Raw genomic sequence first — 24,685 nt, 5'->3', positions numbered from 1 at the left:
CCAGTTTGAAATGTCCAGTAGAAAATTAATGAAGTATTACTGGAACTCAGTGCCTGGATAGGTGATGTAGGGCTGGAATTGGATAGATACATCTAGGAATCACAAACATTCATCCTTGGGAACTGATGAGATCACTGAGAAAGAACATGGAAAAGAAAGAGTAAGACTGAACTTGAGAAACACCTACAATTAGAAGGCAAGATCTAGGTGATCAATCAGCAAAGATAGAGAAGGAATGATTAGATAAATATGAGAACTAGAAGAAAGTAGTATCATTAAGGGCAGCTAAGTGGCACAGTGGATAGAGGGCTGGGCCTGGAGTCACGAAGCCCCTAGCTCAAATCCAGATACTTACTAGGTGTGTGACCCTGGGCAAGTCACTTAAACCTGTTTGCCTCACTTTCCTCATCTGTAAAATGAGCTGGAGAAGGAAATGAAAGGAAAATATCTTAAACCAAAAGAGGTCATGAAAAGCTGAACATGACAGAAAAAACACTGAACAACAATAAAATTTAATAAAGCCCAGAGAGGAGAAAGTATCCAGAAAGATCCAGGTCAATAGTGTCAAATGCAGCAAATAGATTGTCAAGGATGAAGATGAAGACTGAAAAATACCATCAAATTTCTCAGTTCAGAGATTATAATAACTTACTATAATTATTATATATAATTATATTATATATAAAATTACATATAATTAATTAATTATATATAATTATAATAACTGCTCTCTTCAGAGAGCAGTTTCAGTTGAAGAATGAAGTAGGGAGTCAGATTGAAAAGAGGTGAGAAATTAGAAGAGATGAAGTGTAGGCAGCAAATGTAAACTGCTTTATCTGGGAATTTGGCTGAGAAAGAGAAGGGAGATATAGAATAATAGTTTAAGGGGAAGTTTTGTTGTTGTTCAGTGGTTTCAGTCATGTCTGACTCTTTGTGACCCCATCTGGGGTTTTCTTGGCAAAGATGCTGGAGTGGTTTGCCATTTTCTTCTCCAGCTCTTTTTACAAAGGAGGAAACTGAGGCAAACAGGGGTAAATGACTTGGCCAGGACCACACAACTAGTGGCAGGGGCTGGGTTTGAACTCATGAGAAGTCTTGATGACTCCAGGCCCAGCACTCTAATACCCCACCCAACTGCCATAAAGAGGCAAGCAGTAAGGTCTAGTGATGTTTTTTAAAGGATAGTGAAAACTTTAACCTGTTTGAAAGTGTTATGGAAGAAACCAGGTGATAGGGGCAAGTTGAAGATTCAAGGAAAGGGAAACTGATTATGGTTGAAATGTGCTGGAGAAGATAAAAGGGGATTGGATCAAGTACATATATAGTGGAGAAAGGTCACCTCTTTGTCAGAAACTAAAGAAAAGGAGGAGATAATGGAGAATGATGTCAAAGGTTCTGAGATAAAAACAGAGGAGAGGAAGCTCTTGTACTTTTAATACTTACAAATAGTGAAAAGATGGAGTAGTGGATCCCTTCCAGAGAGAAGCTACTTGCCTAGTTAAAGTTGTCTGGGAAATTAGAATTATCGAGGGAGAGAAAAGTGGAGACGGATCGGTGTTAAGCTTTTACAAGGATCTGAGCACAACGATAGCACTTTGTTCATTCCTTTGGTATATAAAAGCTGTTACAACCACAGGGTGAGTAAACTCAAGGGAAAAATCATTTTACTTCCACTGAGAAGCAGAAAGCACAGAGGTCTGAAAGGAAGTCATACCCCACTGGGAGGGCCAACTAGCGGTTAGCTACAGGAGATTAGCTTACATCCTCATACTTTTGTTAAACTACAAAAATCAGGTATACTATGCATTTCTGTACAATAGTTTGAAGAATATTAATTCACTGATTCAAAGATTAATTACTGAATTAATCAATTCAGTGATTCAAAGAATATTAAATATAAAGGGACAGTTGTGGAGCAGCAAATTGTCCCAAGACCATTTCTATCTGACCTACATTGAAATCAAAGGTTAGAAGAATTAGATGAATAAAAATAATAATGATTTTATTATAATGATGAACTTCATAAAAATGAGAATAAGATAAATAGTGATGGCAGTTGTACTGTAACTGTACAGGTTCAGCTCAGAGATACGGAAGTAGGATGGGGAGAGGAGAAAGGAAAACCAAAAGTAGAAAATATTTTCTTTTTCTACTTCTAAACCAATAGTAATTTTTTGAAAAAGAAATAAAGGTTAGGTTCGTCTTTTTCAATTAGTTTTCTGCTGTCATGTAAATACATGCTCTTGAGCTTAATCCAACACTAATTCTATTTTTAATGCAATCTGTTTAGATTTTTCAAGATTAGGAGTGGCTGAAAACCAGTTTGACGGGTATGGTCCCAACCCTCTTCGTTCCTCTTCCCACCCCACCTCCCCATGCATATATGTGAAGGTGAATAAACCCAAAGACTGGGCATTACCTACCCCATCCTTCTTGCAAGGTTGAAACAGACCAGTTTCTTATATACCTGCCCCATATTTCTCACTTTTAATTAAGCATTTTGGAAAATATCTTCATTTGACCAGTCTTGGGCATGCTATTATTTCTCCATGTGGATGATAGGGCAGTGCCCTATTGGTGCCAGATAGCTGTTTGTCTAAAACTCTATGTAAGTTTGAGTAATGAAGAGATCAGGGCCTTCAACCAGAGTGTGAAAGCTATTTTACAGTCCCACATCCATCTGAAAGCCACTCTACCATGTACTGGTCTTGGCAATGGAATGGGACCAAGAGAAGCATTGTTCACATACACACGCTAAAATTATTCCCTGTTGGCAACCTGTTCTCTTCCTCTCCTAGTAAGTACAGATAAAATCTTATTTACTGTTATCACTGTTTATCTCTGTTGTTTTTCATCTAGACCCTCCTATACTACAAACATCTCTTGTGAGAAACAGTATAGTTTACTGAGTGAGAAAAATGGCAAGAGATCAAGGGGACCAGAGGACCTGAGCTCTAGTGCCAACTCTTCCATTAATTGGTTGTGCAAATCAGTACCCTGTGTCTGTTTCTTCATCTATAAAATGGGGTAATACTTCTTGCCATACTTCCCTCACAAGGTTGAGGATAAAAAGAATTGTTATATGTGATAACAACTTGAAAACCTAAAAACAGAGAAAGATAAATTCACAAACTGACCTTTGGTTGTTGGAGGATTCCTAGTTGGAGAATCGCTAGTTGGAGGATTCCTAGTTGGAGAATCGCTAGTTGGAGGATTCCTAGTTGGAGAATCGCTAGTTGGAGGATTCCTGGTTGGAGAATCGCTAGTTGGAGGATTCCTGGTTGGAGAATCGCTAGTTGGAGAATCGCTAGTTGGAGGATTCCTGGTTGGAGAATCGCTAGTTGGAGAATCGCTAGTTGGAGAATCACTAGTTGGAGGATTGCTAGTTGGAGGATCGCTAGTTGGAGGATCGCTAGTTGGAGGATTGCTAGTTGTAAGTCTGTCAGCACCTGTTAAAGGTAAATAAGAAATTATTTTACTGATATTGTTGAAATTATTTTAAATGCTAACAGAATTTAAAGGCAATTATATACCTCCTGATGTAGTCTTCAATAATGGATGATGTAAATATACAAATTGTTCTATTTTTCTGTCTTCTGGGAGGTAGCCTGGCATAGTGTAATAGGAAGTCAGGAGATCTGGGTTCTAAGTCTAGCCATTCCAATAGCAAGCTTGTGACCTAGGATAAGTCAGCTAACTTGTCTAGTAATTTATGCTTTTTATTTGGAAAATAAGGCAGTTGAGTAAGATGGTTTTTGAAATTGCTTTTAGCTCTATGGTCTACATTTTTCTATTTTAGAATCTAAAATGAACATTTTTAGTGTCAAAACTGATTAAGGATTTATTAATCTTGAATTTTGCCATTATAAACAATGCTTGTTTTATTGGTTTGTAATTTTTTTGGCTTTAGCCAGAAACTATGATTTATGAGCAGTATTCTGGAAAGTGTGTGGGAACCAGTATCAGAATAGTTTATTTCAAGACTTTGCACAACTATTTACTATCTGTGTCATTCCTGATAGATTAATTAACCACTGTGAGTCTCAGATGCATGAACAAACTATTTACAGGATTTTTATGAAGAAAATGGTTGGTGGAGACTTCTGGTTAAAATTTCATTGTGGTCACAGAAAAGTCCAGTTCTCCCATATAAAGTCCCAGAAGATATTTGAAAAAAAAAAACAAAGAAAAAAGTTGGCACAAGTTCAAGAAAATGTGAAAGCTGGTGGCAGAGAAGTGGTGGAGGTAACAAAGAGACAAGCTAAGATAAGAAAGCTAATGCAAAATTTTAGAAATGATTCTGAAGTCAGCCAGCTTTATGAACAATAGTGCTCTGACTCTCATTGATTGGCCAACAATAGATCCAAGGCCAAGCCCCACTTGGTCATTGTTTGGTCCCTGACTGACTCAGAGTGAATGTGAACAGCAATTATTTCTGTTTTAGCTAAAAACTCTGAGGGTCTTCCCCTCCCAGATTGATTATTTTTTGACCAGGCAAAAGAGGTTATTCTCTGCCTCATTTAACCACTGACTGGATGATGTCTCAGTCATACTGGGACCCATTAAAGACCTTAGCTTAAAAAGGCCAACATCTCCCACTGCATCCAAGGCCATCTCTAGTCATCCTGATCTATTTCTTGCCATTGGACCCAGATGGCTCTGGCGGAGAAAGGGAGGCTAATGACTTTGCACCACCCTTCCTCACTTAAATCCAATTCACTTGCATGTCATGGCATGACTTCCCTAATGTCATGGTCTTGTTCAAGAGTGGAGGCCAAACAAAAACAACTATTGGTGCAAGGGTATGCACAATTTAGTAACTTTGGGGGCAAATTTGCAAATTTGCTACCAGAATGGCTAGACCAATCCACAGGGTTGCCGACAGTAAACTAGTCTGCCTATTTACTCAAAGTTCCACTGACGTTTCTCAACAACATATCTCATCTTTTTTGTCAATCTGATAAGTGTAAGGTGGAACTTTAAAGTTGTTTTCATTTACATTTCTCTAAATAATAGTGATTTTGAGCACTTTTTTCATATAGTATGTTGATAGCTTGAATTTCCCCCTATGAAAACAATCTGTTCGTATTCTGTGAAGATTTATCTTTTGAAGAATGACCTTAAGTCTTTTATATAAATTTTAATCAATTCCTTACAAATCTTGGAAAAGAGATCTTACAAGAGTTTTTGCCCCCATTACGTTTTCCTCTCTCAGCTGCATTTAACTATCATCTCTATGTAGATGGTAGATGCAGAGCTATATATGTAAAGCCCCAATATTTCTCCTGAAATCCAGTCCCATATTTCCAACTGCCCATTGGACATTTTGAACTGGTTCTCTCAGGCATCTCAAATTCTACATGTCCAAACCAGAATCCATCTTTTCCCCTATACACATTTCTCTTCCAAATTTCCTTATTTCTGTGGAAGGGGCCACTATTCTTCAAGTTACCTGTATCAGCAACTTAGTGCTTCAATTTTGTGGGTAGACACCTGAAAGAGACCCCACATCTTGAGGGCCTTGTTGTCTTCCACTATATCAATGATATAATGTTGACTGTGTCACTAAACTGCTGTAGCTATAGAACTACTATACCTGTACAACAAAATAGTAAAAGAATTATTTTTAATATATATGTATATGTATACATATATATATATTTATACATCTGTTTTGATACTAGCCAAAAATTGGCAACGAAGGTGGACCACAGGTATCGTTACTGTCTCTTTCAGAGTTAAATGAAATGTTGAGAAAATTCACGTGTATTAGCCGGCTTTGAGCTGACAGTCACTGTGAGATGCTTCTCTGTATGGAGTCAGGGAAACAGTGTATTTTTTACTTTTGACCTAAGAGTATAAGATAAAGAAACAGTAGAGAGACTATTCAGAGTGACAGACATTATGCTAAGTCTGGGGATAAAAAGAGAAGCAAAAGCGTGGTCCTCAAGGGGCTGCAATCTAATTGAGGGAAGTTGAATTGATTATTTCCTGTCATAGTTGAGAAGAAGCCAATGCTACCCTTGGGAGAGAGAAAAAAGATGGAGAAGTATTCTAGACAGTTAGGTAGAATAGTGAATAGAAGGGTCGTAGTGGAGTCAGGAAGACAGATGTTCAAATCCTGCCTCAAGTACTAGCTGTGTGACCCCGAGCAAGTCACTTAACCTCTTTCTGTCTCATTTTTCCCTTTGTAAGACGAATAATATAACATCTACCTTACAAGGTCATTTTGAGAGTGAAATAATACGAAATGTTTTGAAAATTTCAAGGTACTACATAAAAGTTAGATATTTTTATTTTCTGAGAAAACTGTTTTTAACATTATCTTACAAAAGGATTTTTGAGTAGAGGCTTTCCTTGATGACTGCAGGGAAGAATCCAAGTGGCAAAAGACTGAGTTTTCATAAGGGAAAAAAGCCAATTGGCTCCAGAGTAAGGGATTCAAATGACTCTTTAGTCATTTGTTAGTGAACTTTCTCATAGACAAATGATTGTAAATAGTTACTAATTTCTGTTTATTATTGACTTTTTTTGTTAATGATTATATAAAAACACAATATTTTAATATTTCTCTATTCAGAGCAAAGTAAGACATTTATTATACCAAGAAATGAATAATTGCCAACAGAAAAGGAAATAATGAACTGAGGTTGAGGATCCAGTTAATCAACTGATGAAAATGATTATGATTATATTAATGAAAAATAAAATATCAAAAGATACCCATGTATCATTTTTTTCAGCCAGGATAACAAAATTAAACTTGAGAACAAATAAAATATCATGCTGACATTTATTTACAAATTCAGAGGATGCTAGTCAAGATCCTTGCCACATCTGAGGGATCATTAATAACAAGCTGCTATATATAGAACTTTCTGAGGAGAGAGAAACCTCAAGACCTAGTCAGCTTACTATTGGAGATGGAACAGGCTAGAGGGGATCAAGTGGGACTGTTGCTAAGTGTAATCTACCTTAATCACTTGCGTCTTTTTAGAGGTCAGATCCAAAAAAACTGATAAAATTGATAGCCTTCATCCTTTTTAGGATAGTGCTGACTTATCACAGGTATCGGGAAGATGGAACATCCAACCCAAATAAACAGAGGCATTATGATAAAGGTGTTTTAAAAGTCCATTTCAGTGTTAAACAATGCCTGCTGCTTGAGGATGGCATAGGATATAGGAAAACCACTCAATGTTATGGTACTTGCCATGGTATTAAGTAAGTAGCAATACAAGACCATAGCCTGAACAAGCATCAATTGTAATAAAATCAGAACTCTTTGCCTAAGACTGAGAAAGTAGGCCATTATAATCAGTTTGTCATTCAGGGGCAAGTTGACTCATGTGGAATCAAAGGTGGATGATCCAACTGACATGAGGAACATCATCTGGCAGAAATAGCAACATAGTTTTTAATTGGGAATTATACAGTTTCACACCCACTGAAACATAGCATTATGTTCTGTACTACCTCGTCACCCATGTCCATGTCAGAATAATGATGGAGGTGGTTCCTAATTTTTGCAGTTCTTGTGAAGGAATTAACCTGATTCAGGTCAACAGAGAGTACTTGATGTATCTTACGGGCACTAACATGCCATACAGACTGTATGTGGTGGGGGGTATCAACAAGATTCCTCTACTTCTCCTAATCTTAAAGAGTAGAGGCATTCATTATTCATTCCTGTTCTCTTCAGATCTCAGTCACATGGCCATCTCTCAGAAATCAATATAAATTTTAAAAAAATCTTAACTATGCTATTCTTCAAGTTTCTCTCACGCACTAGCTATACAGTGCTCAGCTTAACCCATTGGGTGAACTGACCAGAGAACCTCACTTAGTGTATTCCAGGTTACTGAATTAATAGCCACTGAGGTTCAGTTGCTTATATGTATCTCTCAAAGTGGGCAGAGCCATCAATGAACTGGTGATGTTGTCCATCAAGAACTAAGTCCTCATAGGACATTGAATTAGTAGAGGAGGCAAAGCATTGGGTCTGAGATTAGAGTTGTCTGCCTCCAGCAGTCACAATCTGTCCACAAAAAACACTAACACCCAAAAGTTAGATCTTAAATAGACTTTTCCATTTAGCAATGGATGGTTCTTGTGTGCTACTCATCTTCTACAATCACTTTCATGTTGGCTACATGTTAGCTGATGCAAGATGAATCATGATGAACCATTCCCTGTGCCCTAACCATCTTCTTCATCCGTCATTCAGTGTTTCTGATTACATGCGAACCAGTCATTTGTAATGGGTAATTCTGGATGAAGGATGAGAATATGGGGGCCCTGTAAAATAGGCCAGAAACTAGTTTTCAAAAGTGGTATCTCTTTGGAACCTAAGGTTCCAAAAGCTTAATGGTCGCTTAAACTGTTCACCCCTTCATGCCTACTAAAAGCTCTATGTCTGATCTTTTTGGATAGAGATATCCAAAAACACAGTCCTCAGTACTGAAGTTGTGAAAGCAGGTAACTTGAAGGATAGTGGCCCCTTCAACAGCAATAGACATGCTTGGAAAAGAAGTGTGTGAAGAGGAACAGATAATGAGTTCTGCTTTGGGCATATAGAATTTGAGATGCTTGAGATAATCAGTTCAAAATGTTCAGTGGGCAGTTGGAGATATAGGACTGAATCTCAGGAGAAAGACTAGGGTTGTACATATAGTTCTGCATCTATTATCTGTGTAGAGATGCTAATTAAATGCACCTGAGAGAGAACAGAGAGACAAGATCCATAACAGATCCTTGGGCGTAACCTCACAGGTAGAAGGTGTGATATGTATAATGGTCTACCAAAGGAGACTGAGAAGGAATAGTTGGTAGAACCAAGACGGCATAGTAGCATCAAAAAGCCCAGAGAGAAGAGAGCACAGAGAAGACAGTGATGAGAGAGAAGAGCCAATATTTATCCAGATCAGGGTGGGGAACCTGTGACCTCAAGGCCGCAGGTTGTTCTGTGAAGTTTGGATTCAGTCAATGGGCCACACTTGAGGACCTAGAGGCATCACATGTGGCATCAAGGTCACAGGTTCCCTACCTCTGATCTAGAACTTTAAGTTTTCTTTATACGTGGTATTCCTAAAGTTTTAGTGCAGTTTTTAGTTTTAAGCTTTCATATCTTTAATGGCTTAAAATTGCACTAAACTTTTCAGAATACCTTGAATATAATTCCTTATTTGATCCTAGCAACAACTCTATGAAGCAGATACTTTTATTTTCTCAATTTTATAATTGAGTAAACTGAGGTTAGGAGAGGCAAAGGGACTTGCTCAGAGTCACACAGCCAGTGTTGTGTCTGAGGCAAGTTTCCAACTCAGGTCTTTCTGACTTCCAATTCTGCATTCTGTCCCCCATATTACCTAGCTGTCTCTGGTCCACAGTGTCAAATGATCAAGAAGGATAAAGAATGAACAAAGGCTATATGATCTGGCCATTAACAGCTATTTGGTAACTTTGGAGAGAAATACTTCTAAGCTAAAGACCATATTATCTATGAAGTTAAAGATTATATTTTCCTAAATTTTTAAAAAAGCATACAAGTGATGTGACATAGGAATGAACAAATTCATTCTTTCTACAATTTTTAAATGATTTTTTTTTTTGCTTTGGGCTTAACGCTGACTGACAGTGTTAGATTGTGATAGAAAATACTAAAATAAAATAAAGCTAAAATTAATCTTTGGAACCTCCTTTACAAACCAAGTAATGCAGCTTAAAAAAACTCTGAAAGTTTTTTAACTAATGGAATATTTTCTACTCTTTTCTTGATGATCATGATAAATCATACAGCTTCTTACCTAACAACTTCATGCTTACAGCTTATAACTTGGAGACAGTTATTTTATTACATAGTTTAAATTATCTGAAAACTGTTTTTTCATTTGTTTTATTACCTTCCTTATAATGATCTATTTTGAGACACATAGGCTCTTGCTAAATTTCTATGGTCTTTTTAACTGTTACCTCCCTAGTCAAGAAATCTACTTTGATTTAAAAGATCTATTTTTAAGTTGTTTTGAAAGGCATGGAATATGTGCATTTGGGTTAATCTTTATACAGATTTTTAACACACTTCAGGATGACAAATGTTTCTATTCTCAGAGACTTCAATGGCTTTTACCTTGTATGAAAATTGTATCTTATTCTGATTTCCCTGTAAGTTTGCAAGTAGTCAGTCTAAAGTAACAACAACTGGAAGACTGGAAAGGGGAATCTAGATGTCGTGTACAGACTGCCCCAAAGATCAAAAGAAAATAATTTACCAACTGTATCCCATATTAACCAAAAATTACAGCTTGAAAATATGTGCTAAATCAGGAAGCCTTGCTATATCAGGGTCTTTTTGTCCTATGATAAGTAAATCTCCAGGCATCTGCAATAAAACCAGAAATTTTGAGGTGATGGGGACAAGTTAACTTTGACAACTTTAGGATAATTTGGACATGTTAATGAATTAACCCCAAAGGTTACATGAATAAAAGTTGGCCTATCCTTCATTAAAACCCAATAAAAATGAGACATCAACTTCTGCCACCCCATCCTCCAGCTCTCCTCCACCATCTGCTAGATGCTACCAGGTGCTCCCAACTGAAATCCGTGGTTCAGTTAGTTGCTCTTTCTAATATTCCCCCTCCCCAATCTCTTCCTCATGCTGTCTACCTTCCTGTACCAGCCTATGCCTTTCTCCATGTTGCCCACCTCTGTACCCACCCCATCTTTTTTTTTTCTTTTTGCCATTTGTCTCTGAACTTTCTCTGCCGATTTGCCCCAGTACCCTTTTCTCCTTATTAAAGAGTATGACTGAAGTCTATTTCCCTCTGCCATCAAAGTCCTTCCTGGCAAGTACCCAAAGAACCAGGCATGTCTCTCCCATTTCATAATTCCATAAATTAATTGGTAATTCACTTTGACGCAACATGCAAGTGTTATGTTGCAAAAGAATTTGTGTAATAATTCTCAATAACCCCTTCATAAACAATGGTCCTCCTGGAAATTTCATCAAGTCTAGGAGAGTCAACTTACTCAGCAATTCTGAAAAACCCTCCTCTTTCTCACTGAATATGGAAAACTCAATTCAGCAGTTCTGCAAAGCCCTGGGAAGGGCTCCACATAAGCACGTGATCCTTCCAGGGATTTCATCACATCTTCTATCTGATTTCATCACAATGTCATCAATCTGGATTTTGCATTTGGAGTACTTTTGGAGACATTTTATATTCACATTCATTAAATAGCTTTGGAGCCTGGTGAGACATTTAGTAAGATAATGAACGAGCAACAGCCTGAGGAGTTGGAATTGGTGTGTTTGTCCCAAGAGTACTCTCATTTTGCAAGTGTGTGGGGAAAAATGGGAAACACAATCATTTCACTGCATCTTGATGGGCCAACAATGTAGAAATCCTCCACCTATCTGGTGGCTTAAAAAAAGAACCCAACTTAACACAAGGGTGTACATGGTAAAGCAGATGGGTTCATCCACCATTGCAACAATTACTTGCTGTCCTTAGATAAGAGACCCTCCCTTCAGGTTTGTCTAAAAGGAATTTTTTCAAAATTTTGTTAAATATTTGGTCTCTATCCCTTGTCTCCTGCCTAGGAACAGGGAATGTTCTGTTCTATCAATAAATCCTGTTCACTTGCATTGCAAATATTCCCCTTTTCTCCCTTGACTCATCCTTTTCTTTCTGTACCCTTCCCTCTCCTGTGAAATACTTTACCTTGAAATCCTAAATTACCACCACTGTGGATTGGGGGAGAACTCTAAGCAGGTGTGAAAGGTAAACCTAAATCTGCACTCCAGAAATCTGAATTTGCTATCAAGACCAGAAGCCTTAGCATGCTAAAAAAAAATCTCTTTGCTTTCAGTTTGGCCTCCTGTTTTTGACCCACAATTATCAGACCTTTGCTGATGAGTGTGTTTCTCCCAAGAGGTATAAATATCATCACATGATTTTAGCGGGATGTGCTAAGCACCAGCAATATAAAGAAAAAGCAAAGAAGGTTCCCACACTCAAGTTGCTTACATTCTAATGGGACAAAAATATGTTTATACACATACCGACATACATGTGTATACATGTACTGACAGTATGTATATCTATGTTCTGAAAAATATATGTGCTTATGTACATATCTATGTATGTGTCCACATATACATAGAAAGTAGCCTGAGATGAGAAGACACTAAGGGGTGGATGCAATAAGAATGGTTATGTGTGATTAATATTATTAATAATGAGAAAATAACTAGCATTTACGTAACACTTTAAGGTTTATAAAGATATCTACATATATTTTCTCATTTGATCTTCACAACAATCCTGTGAAGTGAATGCTAATGTCTCCATTTTAGATATGAGGAAACTGAGGCTGAGAAACTCTTGTCCAAGATCATACTCTTAGTGATAAAAGCAGAATTTGAACTTGGATCTTCCTGATCCAAGGTGCAGCATTCTATCCATTATATTAGCTACCCTTAATAGTAAAAGGAGGTTATAAGATCAGTAAGTCTGTGGAGGAAAATAATAAATTCAGTTTTTGACGTGTTGAGTTTGAACTGTCCAATAGGCAGGACTGGAGTTCAGGAAAGCTGATGGTGGATGAATAGAACTCAGAATCATCTGCCTAGGGATCCCTGAATTGATGAAATCACAATGAAAGAGTCTAGAAAGAAAAGAGAAGTAGGCTTAGGACTCAAAACCATATTTCATAAGTCAAATGATTTCCAAGGTACCTGTGACATTTATGCTGCTCAAATCAATGGAGAAAGTCGTCACTTGGTTATTTACGTCAATTCCTTGAATCAGTTCATCCTTAACACTTTCATCTGATACCCATTTGGTAAAGAAAAGGTCAAATGTGACCAAAATGCTCCCATTGCTGCAAAATAAAAAATGGTATTTAAAGAAAAAGTTCAGTATCTTTCAAATGATTTATCATCACTCATGTAAGAGGACATGAATATCTTAACAAACATTATGATGTTAACCCTAATTATGCCTACTTAAGTTAACTATGCCAAGTATCGTCTTTATTCCTTGGAAGAGGAAGTGATAAAAAGGTTAAATGACCTGTCAAAGAAGGTCGAAAAAAAGGTACAGGGATAGAAAGGTGAAAATTTGCGTTTCTGAATTTATGTTTCATTTCTTTATCCTTTTTGGATAAAAAAAGGTTTACTTTCTCTTCTGTAATGAGATAATTTTTGATAAAGAAAACTTAGCATCAAGTTATATCAAGTTAAACGTACCTAGGAAGTCATATGACAACATATTGATCCAGATTTCACTAGTTTGAGGAATAAAATATATTAATTCAGTTAAGTTTCTAATATTTCAGAGTAAGAAAAGTTCAATCTACTTTATGGGATCCCAAAGTAGCACCCCTGCCAGGCTACCTCCCAATGCAATGTGACAAAGTAGTCTGAGAGTCCTCTGACTAGAACCTAGTCACTAGATACAGCTGCCAATTATCGATCAAGAATTCAGAGACAGGAAAATCATTTGATTATGCTAGAAGCACAGGCTGAAAACTGAGCTCTTGATAATCAATGAGCTCTGAGTGTCAGTTTCAGCAACCTTATATAGAATGTGAATACATAAACAAGATGAGTACAATGGAATTTGACTAGAAGGACAAGTCAGGGATTTATGTGTCAGGATTCTTTCAGTTTATAGAAGTCTTAAGGAATAATATAAATCTCCTTTAGTTAGTTTTTATTAAATGAGATGTGACTGACTCACTAGAAAACATATTTGGAGTTAGATCTAGGTTCCAATCTAGATCTTTCATTTAATTAGCTCTTTGACTATGAACAACTGTCTTAACCTTGTGTGGTCTCAATTCTTCATCTGCAAGATGGGCATGTTCATTCTATTCAAAAAAATTCAAAAAATATTCATGCTATTTTTGTCATAATTTTGTTACAAGGAAGGCAACTTTAAACGTTAAACACTTGCCCAGGGTTACGCAGCTAGTAAATGTCTAAGGAATGATTTGAACTCAAGTCTTCCTGACTCAAAGTCTAGAGCTCTATCCACTATGCCTTCCAGCTGTGAGAGTAGTTCCATCATTGGTGAAGATACAAAATGATGAATTCTTATTCTCCATGATTCTTATTCATGCTGTTCCACACATCTTCTACCAAGGAACCAATCAATCCTTCATTGTCATTAAATGATGGGTCCACCTCCTATATCCAATCTACCACTTCTTGAGTAGTGTATATTTGTGAAAACATCTCAAATGAAAGGTTAGATCTTTGCACTAGGGAATAATTAGGGATTGTTAACATACTATACAATTTTCTAAAAACAATGGAACACTTTCTCCTCCTCCTTTTCAATTCTATATCCCATTTATTGTACATCTCAAGTGTTTGATCCAAATAAATGCACTGATATACTTACTAGATGAACTGGCCTTCTAAATGTACATTCCAGTCAGCACAACAGGTTTTTTTTATAAAACTGTGAAATTTTTCAGAGAATAATCTACATGTATGTCAAGTGAATCCTCACCATAGACTTGAGAAACAATCTTTCACAAAATATACTCTTTTCCCCCTTGCTTTGTTTCTGAAAGTTTTATTGATATGCTTTATTTTTATATTACAAACTTTTCAGGTGACTCTCACATTGTTAGAAGTCCCCTGTCACAAAGTAAAGAAATTAAGTGAAAATAATACTACGGTAATTTCAACTGAAACTGTATACGACATTTCACATTTGTAACATCCTGCTGCATTTAATAAAATGAGCAGAAATCTATTTTCTCTCCTGGAGGGGGAAGGTGAAAAGAAAAGAAAAACAAATTTTCATAATCAAATATTCAAACTTAAGTAAAATAAATTCTCTCAGTGGCTACATACAAATATGTAATATGATATATAATATAGTATGTTATGTCTATTGGTGATAAAATTAATAGAAGTAGCCTGAGGTTCAAAATTCTGAGCACTATCAGTTCATTAATGATTCATGAATTTATTAATAGAGTCAATGGCTACCTCAGCTATAGCAGAGACAAAAATGTGCAGAGGGAGGCTCTTTTTATAATACAGAGCAAAGAACAGGATCAGGGAGAACATGATTAGGGGTAGGGTTGACATTATCATCAGGACAGAAACATCATGATTCAATTTCCTAAGGAATGCAGACTAGTACCCACATGGGGCTGGTAACTACTTCCTTCTGTCATTAAGGAATGTTGATTGATTTATGGGATCCAGCTGCATCCTATAATCTTTGCTAGAACATCAGAGTTAGCAGACTCCCTGTCACCCAGAAAATTTTTTGTGATAAAACAGCTTTCCTTAATGTGCACATGCAAAGACAGTTCAGAGAGAACTCTTAGAGCTAGCTTTCAGAACTTAAAGATGAAATCAAATGTCTTTGTATTTACCCAAGAGCTAATGGTGTAAAAGATGATAATCCTTTCATTTCAATTAAATTAGCTCACAGAGGAAAGCTAAATTCCTGAACTTAACTAAAGAACAGAGAAATAGCACTTAAGAAGATATAAAGCTAATTACAATATGAAATATAGAATCAATTACAAAGTAGAATTAACTCCAATTTGTCATTTCTCATTCTGCATTTTAAACCTATCACCACATTGTAATGAATAGTGTTATCCATTCTCTGGAATTTTAAATGGTTTTACTATATTGATCATGGTTCTTACAGTTTTCAAAGTTGTTTTTTTCCCAGGGCTTTTATTGTATAAACTGTTCTCCCAGATGTGTTGAACTAATATGTGAAGTCAACAGAACCGGAAGAACAGCTTATAATGTAACATCAAAATTATAAAAATGAATAATTTTGAAGGCTTTTATAAACTGATTCATATTTCACAAAGGAATTACAGGGTATAGGTTATTAACTGCTCCTATAATCCCTTCCATTTTTTCATAATTAGCAAAGATATTTATGAAGCTATTAAATCTTAAAACTGAAGTTTTGGGACATCTGTATAAATATATTACATTATCTTAAAATCCTCAAGATACCTTTCAGGACTGTTTTGTGGATCAAATGAGATAAAGTGCTTTTTAAAATAATATACCATCATATAAAAATAGCATTTTTTTTTACTATGATTCTTGTTATGAGAAAAATTGATGCAGTTTTGCAAAGTGCACCAGGCTTGATTGGCCCCTGTTTTCCTGGATGCAATTGCCTGGTGACCTAAGAGCATAAAAAAATCCCACCCACACCATTCTTGCCCTGCTGAGTAGACTTTTTTCTCTACAGAAATGAGGTTGGCTGAGCCTCCAGGAGCCACTGTGTACTTGTTGTATAGCCTATATGGGTTGGGACAAACTAAACAAGATGAAGTACTACCTTTATTAAATATAGTAAATATTTTTATATGTAATATAATATAGCAAAATGGATATAGTGAATATTTTACCATTTTGGGGAAATGACCTTTAAAAACTACTTAAACATGAAGTAATTTAATAGACTATTGATTAGGCATTTTGCTTTTCACCTTGGCTCTTCACTGTCTCCTTCAAAGTCCATGTTCTCTGACAAAGCAGGCCAGGGATTGAGTTCATCCATTGGTCATCCTCTCCAAGAGTACTGGAGTTGTTGCCAGGGACTCTCTTCAAAAAGCAACTAGCTTTGGCTTATTCCAAGGTTTTGGACTCCACAGTGAGGCAAGAGATAATCCCTGGCCTAAAATGTGACTCCTGGCAGGTAAAAAATTCCTGTGGATAGCCAGAAATGGTAAGCTAAAGAAAAGGAATTTCATAATCTAGTTGACCTATCCTCCTTCATGGATAGAATAAATGAGAAAAATCTAGTTGTAATGACTTTGCTCTTTTCATGGTTTGCTGACAGTGTTTTATTCTGAAAAGGGTAAGACCATGCTAAATATTATCTTTACAAGTTTCATCCTAGTCTCAATTACTGTATCTGAGAGACTGGACTACAAACAGTTGGATTAAAGAATGTCTCAGATAGCACACATGACAAAGTCTTGTATACTTTAGTAAACAGAGTATAGTATAGAATTTTCCCAGATAACTTTTCATTCAATTTATTCATGTGTTATTTTATAAAGAAAGTAAATTTTGAAGATTTAGCAGTGGTTTCCCAGGTCATGGTGCAAGATTTTGACACACAGTTTCCTCAGCTCCTCTCCTTCTGTGTTCTTTATTAGTGACTAGAAAAGAAGAATTCAACTGGAAAGAGAAGAAAAAATCTGGAACATCCATGTTACTATTAGATCCATAGCAGGAGAACTCTACATATTCAAGCTTCTGGTTGTTACAGCTACTCACTTCTGGGCAATGTGGAATTGCATCAAGGGTTTCAGAGTGTATTCTATGACATGCTACTGATATGAATCCCAGGGCATCTAGATAAAGCTTTTAAAATTATGCAGTAAATCACATGCTCTCCAGGAGACAATAAGCTGTGTAAAGCGATGCTTCATGCTAGATGGAAGTAGTGTTTAAATATCTGATGACAGGGGGATATGAAGAAGTCTGGGCTAGAAATCAGAAACATTGAATCAGTTAGATTCAAGAAGGCTGAGCATTCCAAAGTGCCTGAATATGTTGACCAGTTTAAATAATTATGGTCTAAACAATAGGATCTGTGTAGAGTGAAGTCAGGACAGACTCTGTTGACAGAATCCTATGGATTCCTCAGACTGCATGGAATGCTGAGAAAAAATTCCAGAATGGTTCAAAAGGGAAATAAGTATAGAACCAAGATGGTGGAGTACAGAGAGCATTTTTTCTGAACACTCTATCCACTGAACCACAGTGGCTAGGTGGAAGGCTAGGCCTAGTGTCAGGAAGAATTGAGTTCAAATCTAGCCTCAAATACTTTATTAGCTATGTGACCCAGGGAAATCTCTTAACCTCTGCTTGCCTTTATCCATTGGAGAAGAAAAGGCAAACCACTCCCATATCATTTTCAAGAAAACCCCATGGACAGTATTGGCATGCTATGGTCCACAGGATCATGAAGAATCCAACACAACCAAACTACTGAATAACACTAGCAAGAGTCAGGATCATACAAGATTTAGCAACTTCCACATTAAAGGAGCAGAGAGCTTGGAATATGATATTCTGAAAGGCAAAGGAGCTATTTGAGAGACTGGTATCTGAGAGACTGGACTGCAAACAGTTGAATTAAAGAATAATCCTCCCAACAAACTGAGTATAATCCTTCAGAGAGAGTGGAGAAAGGATATTTAATGAAGTAGAAGACTCTCCAAGCATTCCTGATGAAAAGACCAGGGCTGAATAGAAAATTTATCATTCAAGCAAAATACTCAAGAGAAGCATAAAAAGGTAAACATGAGTGAGAAAATCATAAGGAACTTAATAAGAGTAATTTGCTTATATCCCAAATAGGGAGATGATATACATAACCCTTAAGAACTTTATCATAATTAGGGCAGTTAGAATGATTCTACTTAGAGAGCATGGGTGTGAGTCTGTGATGGTGGGATGGTCTCAAAAGAAAAATGGAAGGATGAGAAAGAGGGGTGAATTGGGAGATGAAAGGGAAAGGAAAATTGTGAGAAATTATTTCATATAAATGAGGCACATAAAGATTACATTTTTATAATGGAGCATAAAATGAGGAGAGGGGAGGGGAGGGAAGGGTGGGCAATGCTTGAACCTCACTCTCATTGGACTTAGTTCAAGGAAGGAGATTATATATATGTGTGTGTATGTTTGCATATGTATATATAATATGCATATGTATATATAGATATACATATCTATATATAGATATATGTGTATACACACACACACACACACACACACTCAGTTGGATACAGAAAAGCATCTTGCCCAAGAAATAAGTAGGAGGAAAGGAGGAAGTTGATAAGAGAAAGGATATATTTTAAAGGCAGAGGTGGTCAGAAGCAAAACAGACCCATGTGGAGAGGACAAGATTAAAAAGAGGAGGATACATCTAAGAGAATAGAGTGGCAGGAAACAAACAATTAGAAATCATAACTGTAAATAGAAATAGGATGACCTCAACCACAAAACAGAAGAGGATAACAAAATGGATTAGAAACTGGAATCCAAGAATATATTGTTTACAAGAGAAACTCTTGAAACAGAAAGATACACACAGAGTTAAAATAAGGAGCTAGACCAAAATCTGTTATGCAAAAAAGACAGGAGTAGCAATCATTATTCAGACAAAACAAAAAAAAATAGGCTTAATTAAAAGAGATAATCAGGGAAACCTTTTGCCAAAAGGTAACATATACTTTTAAGTAATATCAGTACTAAACATATTTGCATTTAATAATGTAGCATCTTAATTCTTGAAGGAAAAGTTAAATTATAGGAGGAAGTAGTGTAACTAGAGTAATGACATCTGTAATTTACCTGTCTTAGATAAATCTAGTCATAAAATAAATAAGAAAGAAGTTTAAGAGGTGAACAGAATTTTAAGAAAGTTAGATATAATAGACATCAGAAGAATATATCTTTTTCTTAGCTGTACAGGGCACCTTCACAAAAATTGGCCACGTATAATTTCCCATGTCAGAAATCCAAAAATGGAATATCTTTGGAAAAGTAAAGAATAAATAATAGTCAAAGCATATGAATTGGTAGTTTTCAAAGGAAGAAATCCAAACTATCAACAACCGAATGAAAAAATGCTCCAGATCAGTAATAATTAGAGAAATGCAAATTAAAGTACCTCTGAACTTGGATTCTATCTTATACTCAACAGATTGGCAAAGATGACAAAAGAGAAAAATAACAAGTGTTGGAGCATTTGGAGAAAATATGAACACAAGTGCATTGTTGTGGAGAGCTGAATTGATCTAGCTATTCTGGAAAGCAATTTGTAACTATGTCCAAAATGTTACTAAACTGTGCATATCCTTTGTATTAATTATACTATTTCCATATCTCTATCCCAAAGAGATCAAAGAGAGAGAAGGACCTCTATGTGCAAAATTATTTATAGTATCTCTTTATTTAGTAGTCTAAAATTGGAAACCAAGTGGGGTGTCCATCTATTGGAGAACATCTAAGCAAATTATGGTATATGAATATAATGAAACACTATTATGCTACACAAAATGATAAATATGAAGAGCTTTAGAAGAATTTTGGAAGACGTTTAAGAAATGATTCAGAATGAAATGGACAGAGATAAGATAACAATATATACATTGACAACAACATGAAAAAGAAAAACAAATTGAGATATTTTAGAACCCTAAGCAATGTAAAGAAAATCATTTATCTGGAGGACTAGAGGAGAAATCTGCTACCTGCTTCCTCTAAGAGAGATGATGTACTTCAAATGCAAAAGGCAACACATTTTTTGGACATGGAAAATATGGGAATTTATTTTGCAAGACTTTGGATATTTGTTATGAGTTTTATTTTTCATTTAAAAAATGATTTAATTAGGTAGGGGCAAAGATGATAAATATTTGTAATATTAATTTATTTGATTTTAAAAAGAAAAGCTAAAGAGCTCAAACTAAACCCAAAATTGCATACCTCATAAAACTGAGACATCAATGAAAGAAAGGGATATTCAACTAAAGAGAGACATTTAAATGATTGCCATAAAAAAGTTGTGTACACTTAATATACCTCAAATAGAAGTACAATAAATGTAAATAATTACAGGAAAAGAATTAGTAATAAAATAATCATTTACTTTATGTTTTAAGAAAAATACAGAAATACTGAAATATGGATTGAATGAAAGAGCAAAGAAGGATCATTAATATGGAAAAATAAGGATAAAGATATATAAAGAACTTGAGGTGGTAAAGAAGAACATGTGATGTACCTAGTCCCTGGGTGAACCACACAGAGATAGGGATCATTAATTTCTCAATAAGAGTTGGGAGTACAGGAAGAATCAGAGTGGTGGCAGAAAATAGATAATAAGACTATAAATGAGGGAGGATGAGATCAGTCTGAAGAACATTTCCATGGGAAAGGAATTGCATATCATGTTTGACAATGGAGATTTTATGGTGTCTTAAGTATGAAAAGCAGTTTGTACATTGGAGGATCATTTCTCTGAGAGAACTGATTCCATGGATAGTATCCATCCTCAGAGGAAGGGTTAAACTCTTAGAGGTATGAACACCTAAAATGGTGCCAATGGAAAGAGCATAGTTGGGTCAAGAAGTAGGATTAATTTGGAACATAAGTTATTTTATAACATATGCTACTGCTTCCACCTAAATTGATGCCTCTAAATATGAATCACGGGAAAAAAACTGACAATGGCACCTGATCTGCAAAGACAATAAAAGATAAATGGATTATAAAAGGGAACTCAAATCTAGTTCTCTAGAAGCTTTAACTTTATGAGAGAGACAGAAAAAATAAGGGACAAATAAGGATAAAGTATATGAAACAAAATAAAATTCAGAATACACTAGTAGAGGTGATAATAGGCAGTTCTTATCAATAACAATAAACAAAAAACTACTCTCTAAGGAATCAGAGACAAACCAATATCAATACTAAATACATATATGCATAAAATTCCAGAGCATCTAAATCCACAAATAAACAGTTAACATAATTGGAAAAAGACATGTAAAATAGCACGTAAAATTGTAGGAGGCTTACTTTTCCTCTCTCAGAATAGGACAAATCTAAGAAAATGAAGAAAAAAAAAATATGGATCTGAACAAACCATTGGGGAATTTTAGAGTTAAGAGCTACTTGGTGGGAGGTAGAACCAAGATGGAAGAGTCAAAGCAGGGACTCAACTGAGATTTCCCAAATTCCTCTAAAAACAATTTCAAAATAATGCCTTAAAATGAATTCTGGAGTAGTAGAACCAACAAAAGGATGGGATGGAAGAATTTTCCAGCCCAAGAAAACTTAGAAGGCTGGTAGGAAAGGTCTGTCCCACTAGGATGAGAGTGGAGCACAATTTAATGCAGGCTGTGTCCTGGTAAGCCAGTAATCAGGCCTTGAGGGCATCTGAATCAGTAGCAGTTGTTTCTGGAACTCTCAGCTCACACAGAGTAAGGAGGTCTGACAACTGGTCAGAAGGAGATTACAGGGGCTCCTTTGCTGGCTCTGGGCCCAGGACTCTGTTGCATTGCCCATATACAGTTCTGAGCTCCAGGGCAAGGAAGAGTATTCACAATCTAGAGTGTGAGACCCCAAGGAAATAGGATCACCCTGGTAATAATTCCAGGGTGGGAATAGGTGATTATGGTCATTCACAGACCAGAGCACAGAAAAGTAGTGACCACAAGTAGTAGTGATCTTAACACTTTGGAAGAAATGAAGACTTATCTACCACCAGAACAATCTCTGAAAAAAGCAGCATGAAAAACCTGAAGCTTGGAAGAGTGCCCCCTCCACTCCAAGAGCAAGGCCCAACTTTAAAATAAAGTTAAAAGTCAAAAAATAAGATGGGGAAATAAGCAAACAACAACAAAACAATCGAACCATAGAAAGTAACTATGGTGACAAACTCAGAAGAAGACGACAGAGTCAAAAGAGCTATCCAAAGCTTCAAAGAAATAAAGTTCATTAGGTCTCAGACCTCCAAAGAATTCCTGAAAGAGTTCAAAAAGGATTTTGAAAATCAAATAAGAGAGGCAGAGGAAAAAGTGGGAAAAGAAACAAGAGTGATGCAAGGAAGAGTAAATAAAGATGATGAAAAGAGTAAATAAAAAGGAGGGGCACAAACAGTAATAAAGAAAAAATACCTTAAAAGCAGAATTGGCCAAATGATAAAAAAGACACAAAAATCCAATGAAGAAAAAAACACCTTAAAAAGCAGAATTGACCAGATGTAAAAATATGTACAGAAATTCACCGAAGAAAGAACTGCTTAAAAAGTAAAATTGGCCAAATCAAAAGGAAAGCACAAAAATTCACTGAAGAAAATAATTTCTTAAAAATTAGAATTGGACAAGTAGAAGCTAATGATTCCATGAGATCTCAGAACACAATCCATCAAAATCAAAATAATGAAAAAAATAGAAGAAAATGTGAAGTATCTCATTGCATAAATAACTGACCTGGAAAATTTACCCACGTGAAATAACTTAGGAATTATTAAACTACCTGAAAGCCATGATCAAAAAAAGAGCCTATACATCATCTTTCAAGAAATTATCAAGGAAAGCTGTAATGATGTTCTAGAACCATAGGGCAAATATAAATTGAAAGAATCCACCAATCGCCTCCTGAAAGAGATGAGCCTGCCCTTTGTGGGAAGTTTGATTAGGTGAGTTGTTTTATAGGAGGGTCCCAAGTACCATTTGTTTTTTCTCTTGAGGCACTGAATCATAGGGTTATGCCCTCTGGCTCTAAAATGTGTATAAATATGCTGAGGGTGAGGTTTTACTTTGGGGGCTTAGTTTTTGGAAGAAGGTCTATGTACCAGATGATACTCTGGGAAGCCACTAAGCAATACCAACCCCCAGCTTTTTTGAAAGCCCAGATGCTGATACTTCCTCTCTGGAAAGATGTATTTATGTTAGTGGTCAGGCAGTTTGGAAGCACTGTTTGCTGATTTTTTTTTATTTCTCTGAAATTTTGTCTTTGATTTTCTCTGATATTTGTGCTTGATTAAAGTGGTTGTTAACCCCTCAAAAGTTGCCTTTCCTTTTATGAATGCAGACCTAAGAACCTATTGTAGTAGGCTCCCCTGTGTATGTTGGGGTGCTTACTGTTACAAGAACTTTCTCATTATTAGGGTGGATAGGAGTATATATCATTAGGGGCACAGGTGTGAGTTGGCTATGATGGGATGATATCTAAAAAAATAAAATTAAGGGGTGATAAAGGGAGATGCACTAGGAGAAAGCAAAAGAGAGGCAGAAAGGGGTAAGTTATCACGCATAAAAGAGACATGAAAGAGCTTTTAAAGTAGAGAAGATGGGAGAGTTGAGGAGGAGCATTTGAACCTTACTGTCATTGGAATTAGCTCAAATAGGGAATAGCATACACAGTCATTAAGGTACAAAAATCTTTCTTACCTTACTGGAAAGTAGGAGGAGAAAGGGAAAAATAAGGGGGGGTGATAGAAGTGAAGGGAGATTTGAAGTGGACAAGGTGAAAGAGAGAGAGAGAGAGAGAGAGAGAGAGAGAGAGAGAGAGAGAGAAAGAGAGAGAGAGAGAGAGAAGGCTATATAGGGAAAATAGGATGGAATGAAATGCATAGTAATTATAACTGTGAAAAAAATTTTACAGTAAGTTTCTCTCATAAAGACCTGATTTCTCAAATATAAACTTAATAATGACACCCAGGATAGCGTATGGGACAAATACTAACCACAGAGATAAGAAGGTGAATAGAATGAGTATGATGGATCCAAATAATACATGTCCCTAGGAACTTTTTTTGACAAAAGAGAAAAAGGTAAGATTACTGAATTCAATATAGAATATTAAAAGTACAACAACAAAAAAAGAAAATCCCAAAAGGACAAAAGACAAAATATTGAAAATTAGAAAAGCAATATATGTTGGAAAATAAAAAAAAAAAATGACTAAACAACTTATAATCAAAACCAAAAACTGTTTCCTTGAAAAGACTAACAAGTTAGCAAAACCATTAACTAATTAAAAGGAAAAGGAAAATAAAGTGAAAAAATGAAGAAAATGTTGTAAATGATCAAAATCTAATATATAGCCAAATTTTTACATATAGCTAAAAAAATTAAGAAT

General features: G+C 35.9%; 1 protein-coding gene across 1 annotated transcript in view; it reads right to left on the bottom strand.

Moving 5' to 3' along the window:
* Nucleotides 1-24,685, bottom strand: part of TMPRSS15 (transmembrane serine protease 15) — a 155,630-nt gene that overhangs the window by 116,982 nt on the left and 13,963 nt on the right. The window contains exons 4-5 of the mRNA XM_072614948.1: nt 12,743-12,888; nt 3,138-3,449 (exon numbers count right to left, since the gene is read on the bottom strand). Of these exons, the coding sequence (XP_072471049.1) occupies nt 3,138-3,449; nt 12,743-12,888 (458 nt within the window). The remainder of the gene's footprint in view (nt 1-3,137; nt 3,450-12,742; nt 12,889-24,685) is intronic.

Source organism: Notamacropus eugenii, chromosome 5, assembly GCF_028372415.1.
Source record: "Notamacropus eugenii isolate mMacEug1 chromosome 5, mMacEug1.pri_v2, whole genome shotgun sequence".
NCBI lineage: Eukaryota > Metazoa > Chordata > Mammalia > Diprotodontia > Macropodidae > Notamacropus > Notamacropus eugenii.
The sequence above is the reverse complement of the archived record's forward strand: the minus strand, read 5'-3'. Positions and strand labels throughout refer to the sequence as shown.